The sequence below is a fragment of the Sapajus apella genome, unplaced genomic scaffold (genome assembly GCF_009761245.1).
Source record: "Sapajus apella isolate SASKATOON/1434 unplaced genomic scaffold, GSC_monkey_1.0 scaffold56, whole genome shotgun sequence".
NCBI lineage: Eukaryota > Metazoa > Chordata > Mammalia > Primates > Cebidae > Sapajus > Sapajus apella.
Genome location: NW_022436996.1, coordinates 2,288,950 through 2,309,720, shown reverse-complemented (window position 1 = coordinate 2,309,720; position 20,771 = coordinate 2,288,950). Strand labels below are relative to the sequence as shown.

General features: G+C 38.0%; 1 protein-coding gene across 7 annotated transcripts in view; it reads right to left on the bottom strand.

Moving 5' to 3' along the window:
* The window catches only part of LMBR1 (limb development membrane protein 1), a 201,578-nt gene that overhangs the window by 80,319 nt on the left and 100,488 nt on the right, over positions 1–20,771 (bottom strand). For 2 of the 7 annotated variants that reach the window (XM_032244893.1, XM_032244894.1), the window contains one exon: positions 11,313–11,390. The exons of the other annotated variants lie outside the window; for them this stretch is intronic. In XM_032244893.1, the coding sequence (XP_032100784.1) occupies positions 11,313–11,357 (45 nt within the window). In that variant the 5' untranslated portion in view covers positions 11,358–11,390. The remainder of the gene's footprint in view (positions 1–11,312; positions 11,391–20,771) is intronic. 7 annotated transcript variants of the gene reach the window in all.

Here is a 20,771-nt window from a genome sequence, read left to right as displayed (position 1 = left end):
TGCTGGCTAGGTTGTCACTCCCTCTCCTCTGAGCATAAGCGGGAAGGAATGTTATCATGACGGTGGAACAGCGAGCCTGCAACACCAGCTAAAAGGTCCTGTGGGTACAGCTGCTCTATCAAGGAGTCCCAAAGCTGAATAAACAGTGTCAGGAATGAGTCTATAGACCTGTGCATAAACTGATGTCATTACAAATTCGGCTGAGCCATACGCAGCCACTAGCCACTCAAAATGAAAGGCCGAGGCCTTGCTCAATGGCGTGGGCCAGTCACTCTTCCCACTGCCCCTTCATCTGTCCTCCCCCAGCTCCGACCTCACATGCTTAGGAAAAAAGACGACTGGGGTAAAGCAGAGGTCTCCCTGTCCTTCAGGGGAATAAAAGCCATACAGACCCACCTGAGCGTGCAGGGGAACTTCAGGAAGGAGAGGGACTCAAACTCACGGCTCTGCTGAGTACAGGAATCCACATCACCATCCTACCTGGTCCTTCACAAAGGACTGTGAGGTGGCCACACAGAATTGTTGGTGAACAACGACCTTTTTTATTTAATAAAGATAAATATGAATAATGATATATATATATAGTTATAAACTAAAATGGAATGCCAAAAAACATTTTTGAAAGAGAAGTCATTTAATAATAATTCTTGATTATTTTATACATAAAGAACTAGACATTTAGGTGAGAAAAAAAAGTTAAAGAAAAAATTCATTTTAAATAGGGGTCATTTAAAATGATACATTTCACTTTTTACTGACAGTAGAGAAATTAAAGTTAAATAATCTATTAAAAACTTAAGTTTACCACTAATCTTACTGGTATCAAAGTAATAGAATTAGTAGCAGTAATAGTAACTAGTATCAAAAATAATACTACTAAGATACTAGAGAATAGAACAAAAAAGAAAATATAGCTAAAAATAGAAAACCAGTTTAGCAAAATATTAACCACAACAAAATATATAAAATACAAAAACAGAAAATGATAAAACCAAATATATCTACTCTAATGATATATGCAAATCAAGTCAAAAAACAAAATTCAGCTGTGTAAGACCTATGAAAACTAAAGTGATACTAAAAAATAAAAGTGAAAAGTAATGATTAAAGCTTACTATTTAATTTTTTTAAAATATAACAGAATCTAAATATAGAAGGGTGCAAAACAAAAAATGTTAAACGGGACAAAGTAGGACATTTTATATTGATGAAATTTGCTATCCACTACATTATTATGTTCTGTTCCTTTAGTTTAACTGGTGAGTACATAGAGCTTTATTGTTATTATTCTTTATATGATATTTAAATAAATACAAAACCGGGCCAGGCGTGATGGCTCATGACTGTAATCCCAGCACTTTGGGACGCCAAGACGGGCGGTTCACTTGAGGTCAGGAGTTTAAGACCACCCTGACCAACATAATAAAACCCCCATGTCTACTAAAAACACAAAAATTAGCTGGGCATGGTGGTGGGTGCCAGTAATCCCAGCTACTCAGGAGGCTGAGGCAGGAGAATTGCTTGAACCTGGGATGCAGAGGTTGCAGTGATCCAAGACTGCACCACTACACTCTAACCTGGGTGACAGAGCGAGACTCCGCCTTAAAAAAGCTAAATAAATAAATAAAATAGAAAACCTTGATTCATTATATTCTGGGTGTTTATGCAAATTTGATATTAATTTTAAAGTTCATTTAAATTTTTAAAAATAAAAATTCCTAAATATGTGTCCATTTTGATGGGCTGCCACCACCCTGTGCATACCATCAGCTTGTGATGCAGCAGCAGGTCAGAGAGCCCAGCCCCCACATTAGGAGGCCTCAGGGGACGGAGGGCCTCACTGGGTGGTTTCGCTTCCACAGTGGATTAGGAAGTAGGGTTTCCCCAGGAGGTAACTGCCAGTTTTTCATGGGAAACCTTAATGCAAAGTAAGGCCAGGCAGGTTGGGCTCTAGAAGAGATTTTTATTTGGCCAGGAGGTCTGTTAAGCCTCTTCCATTTTACTGGACATGGAATCTAAGTTGCTCCACCCCAGAAGGGGGATGCCAGGCTAGAGTCACATGGCCCCACAGGTCAGGCAATCCGTTTCAACAAGAGCTGAGCAGCAGATTAACAGCTGTCCTTGCTCTGGAGTCTGCTTGGAGGCAGTGGCAGGTAGGAGAGGCACTGCTGCTTTAGGCAATGGCCTCTTTGAGTGCTAGGAAGCTACTAATTCTCTCATAAAAGCTGTGATATTAGCTTCTCCTTCTGGGTTCCTGTATTGTTTATATTGGGCCAAAGGGAGGGCACAGTCCCTGAGCCCAAGCATGCATAGTACGATCATGTAAAACATCAACACCAATATATAGTCAGCAATGCAAGCTACATCACAAATGGAATAAGCCCAAAGACCCTACTCAAAAAGTCACCTGACGCCAGGCTCAGTGGCTCACACCTGTAATCCCAGTGCTTTGGGAAGCTGAGGCAGGAAGATCACTTAAGGCCAGGTGTTCAAGACCAACCTGGTCAACCCAGTGAGACTCCATCTTTACAAAAAAAGAAAGTAACAATTAGCTAGGCACAGTGGCTCACACATGTTAACCTAGCACTTTGGGAGGTCAAGGTAGGACTGCTGAGCCCAGGAGTCCAAGGCTGCAGTGAGCTATGATTATACCACTGCACTCCAGCCTGGGCAACAGAGCAAGACCCTGTGTCTTAAAAAAAAAAAAACGGTTTGAGTCTTGCTCAAACCTTATCGGTTGAATTCAGTATTTTTCCTACTCTGGGGATGCTGACCAGGGAGTGCCACATATGCCTGACTCCGGGTCTACAGCAACAGTTGCCAGGAGATTACTCTATCTCCTGTAAGGAGTGTGAGGTGTGCAGGTAGGAAGGGGGTAACAGGTAGGGACTTATCCTCCTTGGTCCTTTACTCCAAGGTCAGTAGATGAGCACCCATGCTACATCCTTTGCCATGTACCTATGGTGTCCACCTAGCACCCTGACTGTGGGATCTTTTCTTTCTGCCTTGTGCAGACAGCCATGCTCCACCCTGAAATTCTGATACCAAAACCTGGCTAAGACACAAAAAGAAAAAGAAAACTTCACACCAATATTCTTGATGAACATAGATGCAAAAATCCTCAACAAAATACTTGCAAACCGAATCCAGTAGCACATCAAAAAGCAAATACACCACGATCAGGTAGGCTTTATCTATGGACTGCAAGGTTGGTTCAACACATTCAAATCAATAAATGTGATTCATCACATAAACGAAACTAAAAACAAAAACCACATGATCATCTCAATACATGCAGAAAAAGCTTTCAATAAAATTCAACATCCTTTCATGTTAAAAAATCTCAACAAACTAGGCTTTGAAGGAACATACCTCAAAATAGTTAGAGCCATCTTTGACAAACCCACAGCCAACGTCACATAGAACAGGCAAAAGCTGGAAGCATAGCCCCTTGAGAACAGTAACAAGATAAGGAGGCCCATTCTCACCACTCGTTTTCAGCATATTACTAGGAAGTCCTAGCCAGAGCAATCCAGCAAGAGAAAGAAAAGGCATCCAGCTGGGCACGGTGGCTCACATCTGTAATCCCAACACTCTGGGAGGCCAAGGCGGGTGGATCACCTGAAGTCAGGCGTTCGAGACCAGAATGGCCAACATGATGAAACCCCTCCTCTACTAAAAATACAAAAATTAGCCAAGCATGGTGGCAGGTACCTGTAGTCCCAACTACTAGAGAGACTGAGGCAGGAGGCTAGCTTGAACCCAGGAGGTGGAGGTTGCAGTGAGCTGAGATTGTACCACTGCACCCCAGTCTGGGCAACAGAGCAAGACTCTGCCTCAAAAAAAAAGAAAAAAAGAAAAAAGAAATAGAAGGCATCCAAATAGGAAGAGAAGAAGTCAAACTATCTCTGTTTGCAGATGATATAATTTTATACCTAAAAAATCTCATAGTCTCTGCCCAAAAGCTGCTAGATCTGATAAACGATGCCAGCAAAGTTTCAGGATACAAAATCAATGTAGAAAAACCAGTAGTACTTCCGTAAACCAATAACATCCAAGAATAGCCACAATAAATAAATAAATAAATAAATAAATAAATAAATAAATAAATAAATAAAATGAAATACCTAGAAATACAGCTAGCCAGGGAAGTGAAAGATCTCTACAACAAGAATTACAAAACACTGCTCAAGGAAATCAGAGATGACACAAACAAATTTTAAAAATTCCACACTCATGGATAGGAAGAATCATTGCTAAAATGGCCATACTGCCCAAAGGAATTTACAGATTCAATGCTATTCCTGTCAAATTACCAGTGACGTTCTTCACAGAATTCAAAAAAACTACTCTAAAATTCATATAGAACCAAAAGAGCCCACATAGTCAAAGCAATCCTAAGCAAGAAGAACAAAGCTGGAGGCAACACGCTACTTGACTTTGAACTATACTACAAGGCTACAGTAACCAAAAGAGCACGGTACTGCTATAAAAACAGACAGATAGATCAACGGAACACGTAGATCAATAGAGGGTCCAGAAATAAAGCCATACACCTACAACCATCTGATCATCAACAAAATCGACAAAAACAAGCCATGGGGAAAGGGCTCCCTTTTTAATAAATGGTGCTGGGATAACTAATTAGCCATATGCAGATGACTGAAACTGGATCCCTTTCTTACACCATATGCAAAAAATCAATTGAAGACGGATTAAAGACTTAAATGTAAAACCTAAAACTGTAAAAACCCTGGGAAATACCATTCTAGACAGAGGCCCTGGCAAAGATTTCATGATGAAGGCACCAAAAGTAACTAAAACAAAAACAAAAATTGATAAATGGGTCCTAACTAAACAGCTTCTGCACAGCAAGAAACAAGCAAACAAACAAAAAAAAAAACCTACCAACAGAGTAAATGACAATCTAAATAATGGGAGAAAATATTTGCAAACTATGCATCTGACAAAGGCCTAATATCCAGAATCTATCAAAAACTTTAAAAAAATAAGCAAAAAACAAACAACCACACTAAAAAGTGGGCAAAGAACAGGAATAGACACTTTTCTAAAGAAGACATAATGTGGCCAATAAGCACATAAAAAAAAAATGCTCAATACCACTAATCATTAGAGAAATGCAATCAAAACCACAATGAGATACCACCTCACACCAGTCAAAATGGCCGTCATTAAAAGGTCAAAAAACAACAGATGCTGAAGGAAATCCTCATACAGTGTTCATGGGAACATAAATTAGTTCAGCCACTGTGGAAAGCAGTGTGGCAACTTCTCAAAGAACTTAGAACTACCACTCGATCCAGCAATCCCATTATTGGGTATATATTCAAAGGAGTATAAATCATTCTAACATAAAGATACATGCACTCATATGTTCACTGAAACACTGTTCACAATAGCAAAAGCATGGAATAAACCTAAATGTTCATCAAGAGTAGACAGAATAAAGAAAACGTGGTGCATACACACCATAGAACATTATGGAGCCATTAAAAAAAAAAAAAAAAAAAAAAAAAAAGAATGAGATCGGCCAAGCACAGTGGCTCATGCCTGTAATCCCAGGCATTAGTTGAAGACCAGCTTGGGCAACATGGTGAAACCTCATCTCTACTAAAAATACAAAAATTAGCCAGGCACGGTGCAAGCACCTATAATCCCAGCTACTCAGGAGGCTGAGGCAGATTTGAAAATTGCTTGAACCCAGGAGGCAGAGGCTGCAGTGAGCCAAGCTTGTGCCACTACACTCCAGCCTGGGCGACCAGAGCAAAACTCCATCTCGGAAAAAAAAAAAAAAAGAGATCATATCCTTTGCAGCAACATGAATGGAGCTGGAGGCCATGATCCTAGGCAAATTAATGCAGGGACAGAAATCCAAACATTGCATGTTCTCCCCTATAAGTGGGAGCTAAACATTGAGTACACATGGACACAAAGAAGGGAACAACAGACACTGGGGCCTCCTTGAAGGTGGATGGTGGGAAGAGGGGGAGGATCTATCTATCTATCAGGTACTATGCTTGTAACCTGGGTGACGAAGACAAGCATGGTGGCTCACGCCTGTAATCCCAATACTTTGGGAGGCTGAGGTGGGCAGATCACAAGGTCAGTAGTTTGAGACCAGCCTGACCAACACAGTAAAACCTCGTCTCTACTAAAAATACAAAAATTATCTGGACATGGTGGCATGCACCTGTAATCATAGCTACTCGGGAGGCTGAGGCAAGAAAATTACTTGAACCCAGGAGGCAGAGCTTACAGTGAGCTGAAATCATGCCACTGCACTACAGCCTGGACAACAGAGCAAGACTCTGTCTCAAAAAAAAAAAAAAAATCAGCCAGTGTGGTGGTGTGTGCCCTTAATCCCAGCTACTCAGGAGGCTAGGGCAGGAGAATCACTTGAACCCAGGAGGCAGAGGCTATGGTAAGCCAGGCTTGCTCCACTATATTCCAAACTAGGTGACAGAGTAAGACTCAGTCTCAAGAAATAAACAAATAAACAAACAAACCTGAGTGATGAAATAATCTGTACACCAAACCTCACAACACACAATTTATCTATATAACAACCTGCACAAATAACCCCAAAACTAAAAGTTAGAAAAAAAAAAAAAAGAAAAGAAAAATGAAATGAGTAGGGCACACTTCAAGGAAAATGAACTTTTCTAAAGTATCTAAAGCAAAACCCTTTAAAGAAATTAAAAATATTGACAAGGAATTTCCCTTCATTAAAAGATCTTGGCACAGATAGTTTTATAAGTGAGTACTTTTAAAGTTCCAAGTTTCCAAAATTCCCATGATAATTTTATTTCAAATATTTAAAAATGAAGATCTTTGGCCAGGCATAATGGTTATCAAGCTAAGGAGGCAGATCACTTGATGACAGGAGTTTGAGACCAGCCTGGCAAACATGGCAAAACCCCGTCTCTACTGAAAATAGAAAAATTAGGACATGAGCTGAAATCATGCCACTGCACTACAGCCTAGACAACAGAGCAAGACTCTGTCTCAAAAAAAAAAAAAAAATCAGCCAGTGTGGTGGTGTGTGCCCTTAATCCCAGCTACTCAGGAGGCTAGGGCAGGAGAATCACTTGAACCCAGGAGGCAGAGGCTATGGCACATCTATAGTCCCAGCTACTCAGGAGTTTGACGTCAGGAGTTCGAGACCAGCCTGGCCAACATGGCAAACTAGCACTTTGGGAGGTCAAGGTAGGACTGCTGAGCCCAGGAATCCAAGGCTGCAGTGAGCTATGATTACACCACTGCACTCCAGCCTGGGCAATAGAGCGAGACCCTGTGTCTTTAAAAAAAAAAAAAAAAAAAAAACAACAGTTTGAGTCTTGCCCAAACCTTATCAAAAATACAAAAATTAGAGCATGGTGGCATACATGTCTCTACTGAAAATACAAAAATTAGGGGATGGTGGTGTACACTTATAGTCCCAACTACTCAGGAGGCTGAGGTATGAGAATCACTTGAACCTGGGAGACGGTGGTTGCAGAGAGCCAAGATCAAGCCCCTGCAATCCAGCCTGGGCAACAGAGCAAGACTGTCTCAAAAAAAAAAAGATTTTTCTAAACAATTTTACCAAATCTTTAAAAAGATCAGCACATGCACACATACACATACAAACTAAACAACCTACATCTGTAACTGTAAAATACAGATTAATGAATTATGATACTTCCATAGAGTAACACATTATATCTTAAATCATGGGGAATTTTCACAATATAATTTTACTGCATACAAGGTATAACTCATTTTTAAAAATACATTTAGAAAAATATGTGAATGTGTATAGTTAATAGTCTTATCTCTAGAATTACAATAACAGGGAATAATTCTTCTATTATACTTTAGGCTTTTCTTTTTTTCTGAATTTTCTAGAGCTGGTGTGTATGACTTACGTTATATGAATACAAACTAATGTTTTAATTTTTAATTTGTTCTTAAAAGAAGTAACTTCCAAGAGACTGGTACTCAAAAAAGCTTTTAAAAAATATATCTGATTTCAGTTTATGAGACATACAAACTTGTTAAGAGCCCCGACACCAACAGTAAATTACTTGGGTCCAAATCCTAGTTCCACCACTGTAACCTTGGGCAAATGACTAAGCTTTGCTGTGCTTCAGTTTCCTCCCGTGTGAAATGAGGATATTAATAAGACCCCTACCTCATAGCGTTGTTACAAAGATCGAATGAATTTTATATATTTACACTTTATACATATATATAAAAAGCACATATATATATGGTTCGCATATCATTTGTGTTTCTAAATTAAATTTGCGCTACCTTCTAATGTCATCCTATCACCTTCCCAACTTTGTCCCTACCATCTACAAACCTATAAGAAACAGTCCCATCTTTCTCGATGGTGTGAGCATCTGGTTCACAAGTACTTCTTACCATATCCCCTGCCCTCCTGAGTAACACAGTAGCTCATCACCTCATTCTACTGTAGCCACCCACATGCTTTCAACCTATTCCGCCATCTCTCAGGCTCACCTCTAAGATCTCAAACTTTGAAGCTGCCGCCTTAGTCCACAACTCCCTATCCTTTTCTGTCCCCTCAGTGCCTAACCCAGCACTGCCTCCGCATCATCAGAATCTCCACTCCCTTGTTCCCTCCCAATCCTTCCAGCCAGTCTTCTCTTTCACCAGCCTGAACCCCATGGTTCACTAGTGAATTTTAATGATGATCCAGTATCAACAATATTCTAGAGCTCTGTGAACCTCTGGCTTCCACCAGACCAACTTCAACAATCCCTGGCACCTACTCCATGATTCCCAGCCCTGTCAAAAAAATCTGTATTACAGAATCATGAGAATGTTTTACTACTACATTCCAAAGTGGGCCTTCAATGCTACTTGGCAATCTTTATGCTGATCTCTGGCTGACTTTAGCAATTTCCACATTTTAAAAACTGCTTTCCTTTCTATTTTTGATCTACAATCTCATCCTCTACTTTCTTCCAACTACAGCTGACTTTAACTCTACCTCAGCAGGACATAGCTGAGTGGGGTCTGAGTCCCTCACCTTCCCTCCTCTACACCTTAGCTTCTGTTTCCATTTCTATTTCTTTCATTCTATAAAAGAAAATACCTTGAATCCCTTTCCTCCTGTGGCCCAATCTCAGATGTTCATCTTCTCCCATGTAGTATCAGTGCTTCTAATTAATCAGTGCATTGTAATTACCAAGGAGTTTGCCAATTCCTGAGCATCAACCCCAAAGTGGTACCTCAGCTGATTCTGGTGAAGACGGTTCACAGATGATATATTGCTAGTGATCTTGCCTCTTCCAAGAGCCAACAACTCTGAAGTTTATATCTTTAGTCCAAATCTTACTGCTCTGGCCAAGAACCATATGTATCAACTGCCGTCTTTCATTAGACATCTCACCCGTACCTGAAACTTAATTCTAAGACCAAACTCATCATATTATTCTCTATCTCTGCTCCTCCTTCAATATCATATACCTGAATACATGGCATCATTAACCACTTTGTTGTTTATGCCAGATAAACAACCTGGTCACCTACCTTTCCTGCTGAACCCCATACCCTTCCCCCCACCATACACCCTGAACCTCGGTCCAGTCAAACACCAAGTGCTTCTGATTCTACTATGTAATTACAACCCAAATTCATCCCTTCTTTTCCTCCTGCCACCATACCCATCCAATATGATGACTTTTCTATTATAGATACACAAATAAGAACTATCTGAAATATATACTCACATATTTAAGCAGGCAATTCAGAATCATTTAGCCAAAAGAGCTCCCTGTAGTCAAATCATATAAATTGTTCAAATTATTTCAAATTGTCAATATTTCTTTTGAAACCCAGCAAATAACTCATGAAAAGAAATCTGCTCATTTCTAGTTATCAATCTACATTAAAAGAGTAAATCAGCAATACTATACTTATAGAAAAGGCTGCCACAGTACAAGCCATCAAAATTATTTAATATGATCATGCCGATGAAATATTGAAGATAATTGATATAGCAAGAAAAAACTGTTATTCTGACTTAATCCACTAGGAGGCTAGGATAGTTGTTTCCCCTTTTGTTAATTTTACTTTCTTTCTGTGATTAAATGAGACAAAACCTGTCCAACATAAAATCAATTAAGTACCACATGCATGAGCTTTAGATAAATCTTAAAAAAAGAGATACATATGTTCATTAAATGCAATGTGGCAAATTTTTTACCTTCAAAAACTTTGGGCTAGGGAGGTAATGATGGGACTATAAATAGAGATTTCATTTGTTAATTCAGCTTCCTCTAGTAAATACAAGTACTAAAAATCTATAAGCTGTTACCAATATCTTTTTTGAGATCATAAAAATATTATCAAGCTTCAAGATCACAGACTTTAGGGCATGCCATGTGTGAGATTTTTAGACTTTTGGATGCCATTCTGTCTGCAAAGTAATGAAAAGCATTGTGAGCACTTTATCACCACCATTAATCACCAGCAGGACGGCATATAAGCAAAAAATATGCCGACTGCTCATTTTTCCATTAAGGGTCAGAATCAGGAGCTAGAAAGCCCCAAGGGGAAGCTTCCTATCAACTCCATTCTTGCATATACTGAGCTAAAAGATGTACCAGATGTCAGAATAACTTATTAAAATGCCCTTCAAACAACAAAGTGGCAAAACACTGTAAACAAGGAAGAAGGTCTCCATTGTTCCTCTGAATGAGAAAAGTCTCCTGAATACAAGATCGCAGGACTGTAAGAACTTCTATTTATTATCAGTAACTGTACTTCCTTTACCTAGTTTTGAATACTTAGATTATGTCATATAATACTAGGATTTCATGAACTTCACAATATTTTTATTCTCAGTATGAATATTCATCCTCCCATCCCCCACAAAAAAAAACCCGTAAGCCTAAATTACTTTCGCAAAACTCCATCCTCCTTATTAAAATTGCAGTATAATAAGCACTCAGTGTATTAGTTGGAAACACCACTGAATTTAAGTAATTTTCTGTCAGTGAAACACCAGTTGTTTTTAGTAACCTATAGAATTAATCACGTTAATTTCATACTAGCATTTTTTGAAATTACAACCACCTCAATATTATACAAGATTAAATTAGATGAAATAGATTACTAAAGACTAAACACTTCGATTTCTTTTAGATTTCAATAGGGACTAAATGGATAGTCTACTACACTAAAATGGTTATGATATAATTGCTTCTTGGAATTTTTGTGCTGGTCAATTATACATTTAATTCACATCAATGAAGTGAAAATTACAATGTACTCACAAAAGCTCTATGGAGAAGCTGGTATGTTTCTATGGTGATGAACATTTAAACAAGGTTTTGCCTGGACATCTTGCCCTCCTGTAAGGGATGTAAAAACCACTTCATACACTATGTCTCTACCCATTAGGAAGCCTGGGAAAACTTCTACATTCACAGAACATTTAAAATAAATATCAAGCCATTGTTTTCATTTAACAAAAAGGGTCACTTAGTAACATTAAAATAAGGTTTGCTCAGCATGGCATCAAGACTGCACCAAATATATACACAGTCATTGGGAAGATCGATAGAAGCACTAATAAAAAACAGAAAATAAAAGCAGGTATTAATTATTTTACTTTAAGCCATGAAAAAACTACAAACAACCATACAGAGTGTCAAACATTTCTCCCTTTGCTCCCTAGTAATCATTAAGAGTATACACGAAAGAGCTTTGGTCTCACGTCAAAGAAAACAGATTTGTGAAAAGCTGTTAGCTCTATAGTAAAATAGTGAAACGTTTTTTAAATATTAATATGCTATGTAGTCTATTTTATATGCAAATATACTTAATGTGGTCTATATAAGATGAAAAAATTAAAACTATGAGATGCTCAAGCTGTTAAAGCTGGACAAAATGAAAGTATTTGGGATAAGTTAAAATAAAAACACTAATATTGCTAGTTCATTGAATTAAGATGTCTATTGCATTAAAATTCGTGGGCAGAATTCCCATGATATTAGACAAATAAAAATCCTCTAGATTACAAGTAAAAGAATACAAGTTTTCAATACATAAATGAAAGAACTGAATTATAAAAAAGACTACAATAACTATATATCAACATTTTTAAACATAATTCTAAATTTGGGAAAAAATATTTCTTAGTACATCACATCACATCAAATAATTCACTGGTTAGCCAGTAAGGTTTACTGAATCTTTACAATATATTAAAAGGCAATTTTGATTATACATAACAAAGTTCACACTCAAAAGAGTGAAATAATTTGCCTGAATGCCAGAATTCACTTTCAACTCAGGTCTGTCAGCTCTCAGGGCCTTGTGCTTTCTACCCCCACCCTTTAGCCCCACCTCCCCAGTGACAGAAATAAGTCACAAAAGACAACACCACATGGAAACAGGGAAGTGGGGGAGAATGCTTACAGCAAACAAGACAAACCTATGACTTCTGTAAGGACTGAAAGCAAAAGTCCTCAAGGCTTCTTTTACCAGAACATTAATTCTCAGTTCCATAAAAGCAAGCTCATACTAACGTCAAATGCTCAGTCCTAGAAGAAACCTGTCAGACAGCAGAACATCTTAGCCAATCTCCACTTTCATTTCATGAAACACTCAGGCACAAACTCCAACAAAGATACAACAAAAGAAAGATCATTAGGGTTATTATGTATTATATTATTATAATGAAACATAAAAGATCTTAAGATTTAAAATATAATAAAAAGCAATGACATATGAGAATTTAGGTAATAACATCATATTGTTTATGTGGCAAATAATACATTTACATAAAAAGCACTAGAAATTCCAAAAAGAAAAAAAAAAGCTGGGCAAGGTGGCTCACACCTGTAATCCCAGCATTTTGGGAGGCTGAGGTTAGGCAGATCACCTGAGGTCAGAAGTTCAAGACCAGCCTGGCCAACATGGTGTAACCCTGTCTCTAAAAAAAGAAGAAAAAAAAAAAAAAAAGAAATTTCAAAACACCACAGAAGATTCTTTATGACAGTGAACGAAACAGGAAAGACGTACATGAAAGCTTACATTGCCTGCTCTCACTCCAGAGTAATCCCCTGTTAGCTCCTTTGGGCCTCATCTCTCCCAGCCTTCCATATTTCCTGCATCTCTCAATAAACAATCGCTACTTTGGGTGGGCCAGTATGTGTGCACATGCATACATACATATTAGTATTTTGTTAACACATTTTTATTAACATATTTTTCCACTGAAAATCAGCAAGTTGGCATTTGGCTTTATGTATCAACCTGTTTAGCTAATGTAAGCCAATCACCAAAGGATAAATCACCTTTTTCCCTTTCTATTTTTAAATAACAAAAGTACAGTATTTGACTTTATATGTCATTAAATACCCATGGATTTACTACCCAACTAGAACAACCATTACCATGGTCATCCTCCCAACCATCCTCCAAGTCAACCTTCTGCACGAACCTACCCACAGGTAACCACAAAACACTGCCAGGTTTATCAACTATTTACATTTTTTTTAATTGTGGTAAAACATGCGTAACATAAAATTCACCATCTTACCCACTTTTAAGTATACAGTTCAGTGGCATTACTACATTCGCATCGTTATGGTACCATTGCCACCAGCCATCTCCAGAATTCTTTCCCTATTCACAAACTCCTCCCACCTTGGCCTCCCAAAGTACTGGGATTAGAGGCAGGAGCCATTGTGCTCAGCCAACATTTCGATAAGATTTTTTGTTTCTATATATTGTTGCCATAAAGGTTTTAAATATCATTTGTTAGATTTATTTCAACACCTTAGGCTGTCTTGCTATTATAAAAGGTATTTTTAATTAGATTTTCAATTTGTTGCTGGTATTTATTGATTTTTTAAAAATATATTAATCCTGTACCCATCATCCCTGTTAAATTTTCTTATTTGAATAACCTATTTTTAAATTCTATAGGAGTTTCTCTGTAGACAATGTCATCTGTTAATGATTGTTTTGTTTGCTCCTTTAAATTTCTCCTTTTCTTGTCTTAGTGTACAGGTACAGTTCTAATAACATTGCCAATTATTAGATATACAAATATTTTAAGTGGATCCCAATTTTAAAGTACATAATTTTAACATTGCTTAATTAAGTATCACATCAGTTATAGGCTTATAGTAGATGTTATAAGCAGACAAGGAGGGTCTCCAGGGATTACACAAATTTAACCAACTTGAGCAATCATCCTGTTCTACAGCCTCTTGCCTGGCAGCCTGCTTTTTCCCAAACCTTGTGTGGAGTGTGGTCTTCTAGTCAGCTGGAACCAGCTTCTGACAGACCCTGGCCACTTATAGATGAACCCGGGTGAATCTTCCTCACTGCCACACTAAAGCCTGGACCCCATGAGAGCTATAACTTCATGGTCACAACGTGCGACCTATGCATTGGCATGACCACCCACTGCATCCACACCACTGGCGCCCTCCTCTCCATGTGACAGTGTGCCTTCTCCCCTCTCCAACACCCCATGAAATCCTCTTGTCACCCCCTCAGGAAGACACTGCTTTGGAGAAAAGTCCCAGTGCTCTCCTTCCTTGTGCCAAGTAATAAAATTCCCATGGATCATAATTTGCGTTCTTGTAGAGAGACCTTTGTTACCAGGTGAAGGAACCCTGGCTTTTTTTGGGTAAGAATACCCATTATCAGGTTAAGAAAACACCCATTTGTTCCTACTTTGCTTTTTGATCATAAATGAATATTGACTTTACTGAATGTGTCTCTTTTGAGGTGCTTGACTTTTTTTCTCATTTACTCTCCTAATATGAATCCTAGTCATACGTTTTCTAATGTAAAACCAACCTTGCATACCTGATATGGTTTGGATCTGTGTCTCTGTCCAAATCTCACGTTGAATTATAATCCCTAGTGTTGGAGGTGGGGCCTGGTGGGAGGTGGCCGGATCATGGAGGCGGATTTCTCAAGAATGGTTTAGCACCATTCCCTTGGGGCTGTCCTCCAACAGTGACTTCTTACAAGATCTGGTTGTTTAAAAGTATTTGGCGCCTCCCCGTCTCTTTCTCTCTCTCTTGCTCCTGCTCCCGCCATGTGATATGCCTACTCCCCATTTGCCTTCTGCCATGACTGGAAGCTTCCTGAGGCCTCCCAGAAGCAGAGGTTGTTAGGCTTCCTGTACAGTCTGCACAACCGTGAGCCAATTCAACCTCTTTTCTTTATAAATTACCCAGTCTCAGGTGTTTCTTTATAGCAGTGCAAAAATGATCTAACACAACCTTAAATAATCTTTTTGATGACAATCTTTTATGTACATGACTCAAATTAGCTTAATATTTTCTGATTCAAAGCATTCACAATTAAAAATGCACTATAGTGTTCCTTTCTCATAATATCCATGTCTGCTTTCAGTATTGAGATTAACTAGTATCATACAATAAAACTGTGAGTGGTCCATCTTTAGATCTCCAGACAACTGTATAAAATCAAGTTACCTGTTTTTGTGAAATCTGATAGAAATGTCATGGAAACTGTGTGAACTTATTTTTTTGTATTGTGGGAAAACTTTTAAATTCTGAATCAATGTCAATAACACTTATAGACATATTCAGACTTTCTATTTCTTCTTGAATCCATTTTAGTAAGTTATAATATTCTAGAAACTTGTCCATTTCATCAAAATTTTCATTTGTTAAAAAGTTTGATTAGAACTTAAATCAAACTAATATATCATTAGATTAAAACCAGTTAAATAAATATCTTTTATCTAACAAGAGTTTTAAAATCTTTTATAACAAATTTTTCCATTTATTTCATAAAATTTTTTTAACTGCGGTAAAAACACATAGCATGACATTTACCACCTTAACTATTTTTAATTGTATAGTTCAGTTGTGTTAACTGTAGTCACATTGCTGTACAACAGATCCCTAGAACTTTTCATCCTGCAAAACTGAAACTCTAGATCCACTGAACAACTCCTCAGCTCCCCTCCCTCCAACCTCTGACAACCACCATTCTACTTTGTTTCTGTGAGTTTGACTTCAGATACCTTATGTAAGTGGAATCATACAAATTTGTCTTTTTTTGTGACTGGCTTAATTTTCCTCTGTATGTTTCTATACTTGGGAAACTTTTTAACATAGATTTCACATAAAATACACACACACACACCCCAGACTTTCAGTGAAGCTTAACTTTCTAGTTTTCTTGACCAGTACACAGTTTCATTAGGACATGTGCAGGTACTGGATGAACACATTCCTACCCCTCTAGATACTGCTCTTACCCACAACAGGAAAGAAAGAAGCCAGCTGCTTTGGTAAGGTCAACAGTCAGTGGTGTAAGAGATCAGGCCATGTCAGCTCATCAATTTCATCATCAAAAAGTGTATGTGCAGAATCTATTTCAGAAATGAAAGTCTTTTTTTGTCAGGTAATACCTTTGTAATTATCACCCTTGCTGTGCATTTTGTTTATTTTTTATTATTATTTACAGTATAACACTATAACACTAGCTTGTTTCTAAAAGTAACCAGCTCTGCATGGTGTAGAATGACTCAGCAGTATGCATTTCTGGCAATACTGAAGTTATTCTGTGTTATAAAAAAAAAAAAAAAAAAATCTCCTAGATAAAATATTAAAAGTCTTCTTGAAATCTTTTTTTCTACTAACTCTTTGAATAGTACACTGAGTTAAGGATCCCTCATTGTGCTGGCTTTTCTCAATGTGTATTCATCTTTGAATTCTCTGCTCATCTCCATATTTAGGAATTCTTACCCTGCTTGCTTTCCCTATCATCTCCTGCCTCTGATGATACTGAATTTAGTGAATGGATCTAGAGGGTGGATGCAGGCGAGCAGGACTAATTCTGGAGGGTGTCTGGTATGTTGGTAGACCTTTATAAGCATTAACTTGAACTCTCAAACCACTGGTACCCATGTTCACTACTTCAGCCCAAAGCAAATGCTACTGCTGCCTGCTGACTGCAGCTTCCTTCTCAGTACCCTGCTTCTGTCTGTCCCTTAGTAGCAAAGCCACATGGTTTTAATTCTGTTAAAGCCAGGTTAAAGGAGAACCTGAGGAGCACAGACAATCAGAAATCCTAAAATCAATTTGCAAAACTGCATAATATCCTATGGAAAATAAAATGAAATATTGGTGTTATCTTTTATACGGGGGAAAGTGAATTGTATCTCTATCAGATAAAATTTATTTGCATTGCTCACTACTTCCTCCAAGGTAACTCTAACTCTAAAGAGATGTCAAAGGGCCCAGGCAGCGGAAAGTCAGTCACAGGCACACACCCCTCTGGACCCCAGTAATCCCCAGGATCTATACACAATGCCCAGGGTTCTACTGACAGACACCTGCATCTCTTCTGCCCATTTCCAAGTCTTGGACAATTTCTCCTGGCACCAGAAAAAATATATGTACACAAAATGAACTGTTAAAGTAAGAAGGACATAAAATATAAGTACACAATAATTACAGTTACACAACAACCCAAGTACAAATGTTGACAGGCACTTTGGAATGATACAAAATATGATTTGGGGCCGGGCACAGTGGTGTGTGCCTGTAATCCCAGCTACTCGGGAGGCTGAAGCAGAAGAATCACTTGAATCCAGACGGGGGAGGTTGCAGTGAGCTGAGAGCATGCAACAGCACGCCAGCCTGAGCAACAGAGCAAGGCTCTATATCGAAACAAAAACAAAATATGATTTGGGGTTAACTGGAGTTCTATAAAATTGTAAAAATTAGAATATTAATGAAAACCCAATAGAAGGCAAAATAAACAGGAAACTTAACCAAAAGCACCAGTGTAGTATGCTTCGTGCAAGCCAGATAAGACAGGAGAAGTATGCACTAAGAATTCTGACTTACAGACGTATTCAGCAGTGACTTGCAAACTTACAGGAATCATCTTGCAACCTGAGGAGTTTCTGAATACTACCTTGGAAAAAATCTTCCTTAAACAGAACCTTAAGGTCAGGAGAGACTGAAACAGCTACAAAGCTGTAGAGAGCAAAGGACAAAAGAAAAGACCTGGGCTCCATACCTGTAGAATAAATCTGAGCAGATTCAAGCAGAGACAAGGAATCTTCCCAGAAGTGAAAACAAGGCAGGAGAATGTAAAAAAGCTAAAGAACTTAATTACTACTATGTTCCATATAAAAGGTCAGTAAAGCCAGCAGGTAGAAGAGGAGTCATTAGTTCAAGATGATAAGTCACACACATACAGTTTTTACCATAAAAGAAGGGAGAAATATATAATAAATCTGCATTGTCCCCAGCATTAGCACCTGGCACGCAATAAGCCATCAATAAATATTAACTGAATGATTTAGTAACGCCACAGGACAAGAGCACCACCAGCAGGCTAATGACATTGAGAAGTTTCTAAAAGGCAGCAAATAGATGGGATCAAATCTACGGGAAAATGTCCATGGGAAGATATAGATGGGAGGCAGGAAAGGAAGGAAGAGGCTGTGAGGGAGGGAGAGAAGGAGGGAGCCCAGAAGGGAAGGAAGGAGGGGGCAGAAAAAAAAAAGAAAAAGGTTAGTAGTGATTCCCAGAGCTACCGGTTTATAGTCAAAAAGCCCAAAAATATGTCTAATTATGGCAAGAATTTAACATAATATTAAGAAATAATAAGGGTAACATTATTATATAAATTGTTCCAGAAAAACTGAATCGTAATACAGAAAGAAAATAACTTAGATTTTCTCTTTAATTAGCTACAAATAGATGAAAATATTAGATCTTTGCAAAGCTCAAGGACAAAGTAGCTAAAATAGAACAGACTATATTATTCATCCCAGATTTGAAGGGATGATAACACTTGAAAAGCAAAACCAGCTATCAAATTACTAATAAAGAATTTCGTTTCAGTATAAAAATGTAGAAAAGCTAGCAGAAAACGAAATCAGGTTTGGTTTGGGCCTGCTTATATAATGTTTCTTATCACGTCCTGAGGTTTCTCACACAATTAATTTAAAGGAAATTAAACAGCATGTGACATGGTTAAATAGGATCAAGTCAAATGTATATATTATGAATCTTAAATTACAACAAATCAACTTTCTTAAACCAGCCTTAATTATATCTTTATATAAACCCCCTTGCTAATCAAAATTTACCTAGTATATATATGTTTGATTAAGATGATTAAATTATACGTAACACTTTTAAACAACTTTTATGCTAATTTCTTGGGTTAGACTTTCTAACAATACAGGTATCTATAGTAATACTGAACCCCCAAACTCTTGGGAAGTAAAGGCTTATGGATGAACTTGCAGGGGAGACTTTCTTCTGGCCAAAGCTGAGGCTGACAGTCCTGCTCTATCAATGGGCAAGGTGTGTGCATGTTTTAAAGTCTGCCCTTTGCCTGAGCACTTCTTATCGAGCCTCAGTTCTGATTCCTAGTCTCTTTGTGCCTCTAATCTCATTTTTTCCAAACTAAAGCTCCCACATTACCTTGTGACCACCCTTCCTTCCCTGCTGAGGGAAGCCATGGCATAGCTTATTCACTTACTGTTGGGGTTTTGTTGTTCCTGTTTGTTGTCCTTCACATACTCAGAGATTTTTCTGGCTTTCTTGAGAACTTATCTATGTACTTAGTATTAATAATATAGGCTGCTTGTTATATATAAAGTTTTTGATATGGTCCTATTTAACAATAGGATGTGCTGTTTGACTTCCTTTTAAACCAACTATGTAGAAAAACTCATGAGGTGACAGCAAACATTATATAATCAGGCCCAAATAAAGCCTGATATAGAAAATACAAAGACTAAAATTTCTCTTCGTATGACAACTTACAACATTTTTGAAACTCTAATCTTTGAACTTTTAAAAACCTGATTTATTTTTTATAGTTTTCATGTTATTTCTATATGCTGAAAGAAGAAAAGATTTCAAGGAGTTGTTTTCCAATAAGTGACAAATATTTCTCAATAAGTAACATCCCATGTCTAAGTTGTCTATTTTCAATAAACAAAGTCAAGTTGGATATAATTAATACTCTATTTTCTTCTTCTTTTTTTTTTTGAGACGGAGTCTTGCTCTGTCGCCCAGACTGGAGTGCAATGGCACAATCTTGGCTCCAACCTCCACCTCCCAGGTTCAAGCAATTCTCCTGCCTCAGCTCCTGAGTAGCTGAGATTATAGGTGCCCACCAGCACACCCGGCTAAATTTTGTATTTTTAGTAGAGACAGTGTTTCACCATGTTGGCCAGGCTAGTCTCAAACTGACCTCCGATGATCTGTCAGCCTTGGCCTCCCAAAGTGCTGGGATTACAGGCGTGAGCCCCCAAGCCTAGCCTACTACTCCATTTTCTCTGTTCAGCATTAATTTTCAGGTTTTAGGGTCATCCTGATGTGCTATACAACAGTTTTTCGTAAGGCTGGGTACAGTGGCTCAAGCCTATAATCCCAGCACTTTGGGAAGTCAAGGTGGGCAGACTGCTTGAGGCCAGGAGTTGAAGCCCAGCCTGGGTAACATAGCAAAATCCCCTTTCTTTAAAAAAAAAAAAAAAAAAAAAAAAAAAAAAACGTTTTGATGAGCCAAATACAGGATTCTAGTGAAGATTAACTTGGGCAGGTCTTTAGAATTATTATCTGTATTCTTACTAGTAGTATGCTCTTCATTACCTTGTATTTAAACATCAATGTATCTTTTATTTGTGATATTTATCCTATTATCCATTATAGGCATTAGTTAAGCAATATATGACTAGGAATTTTTAAAAATGG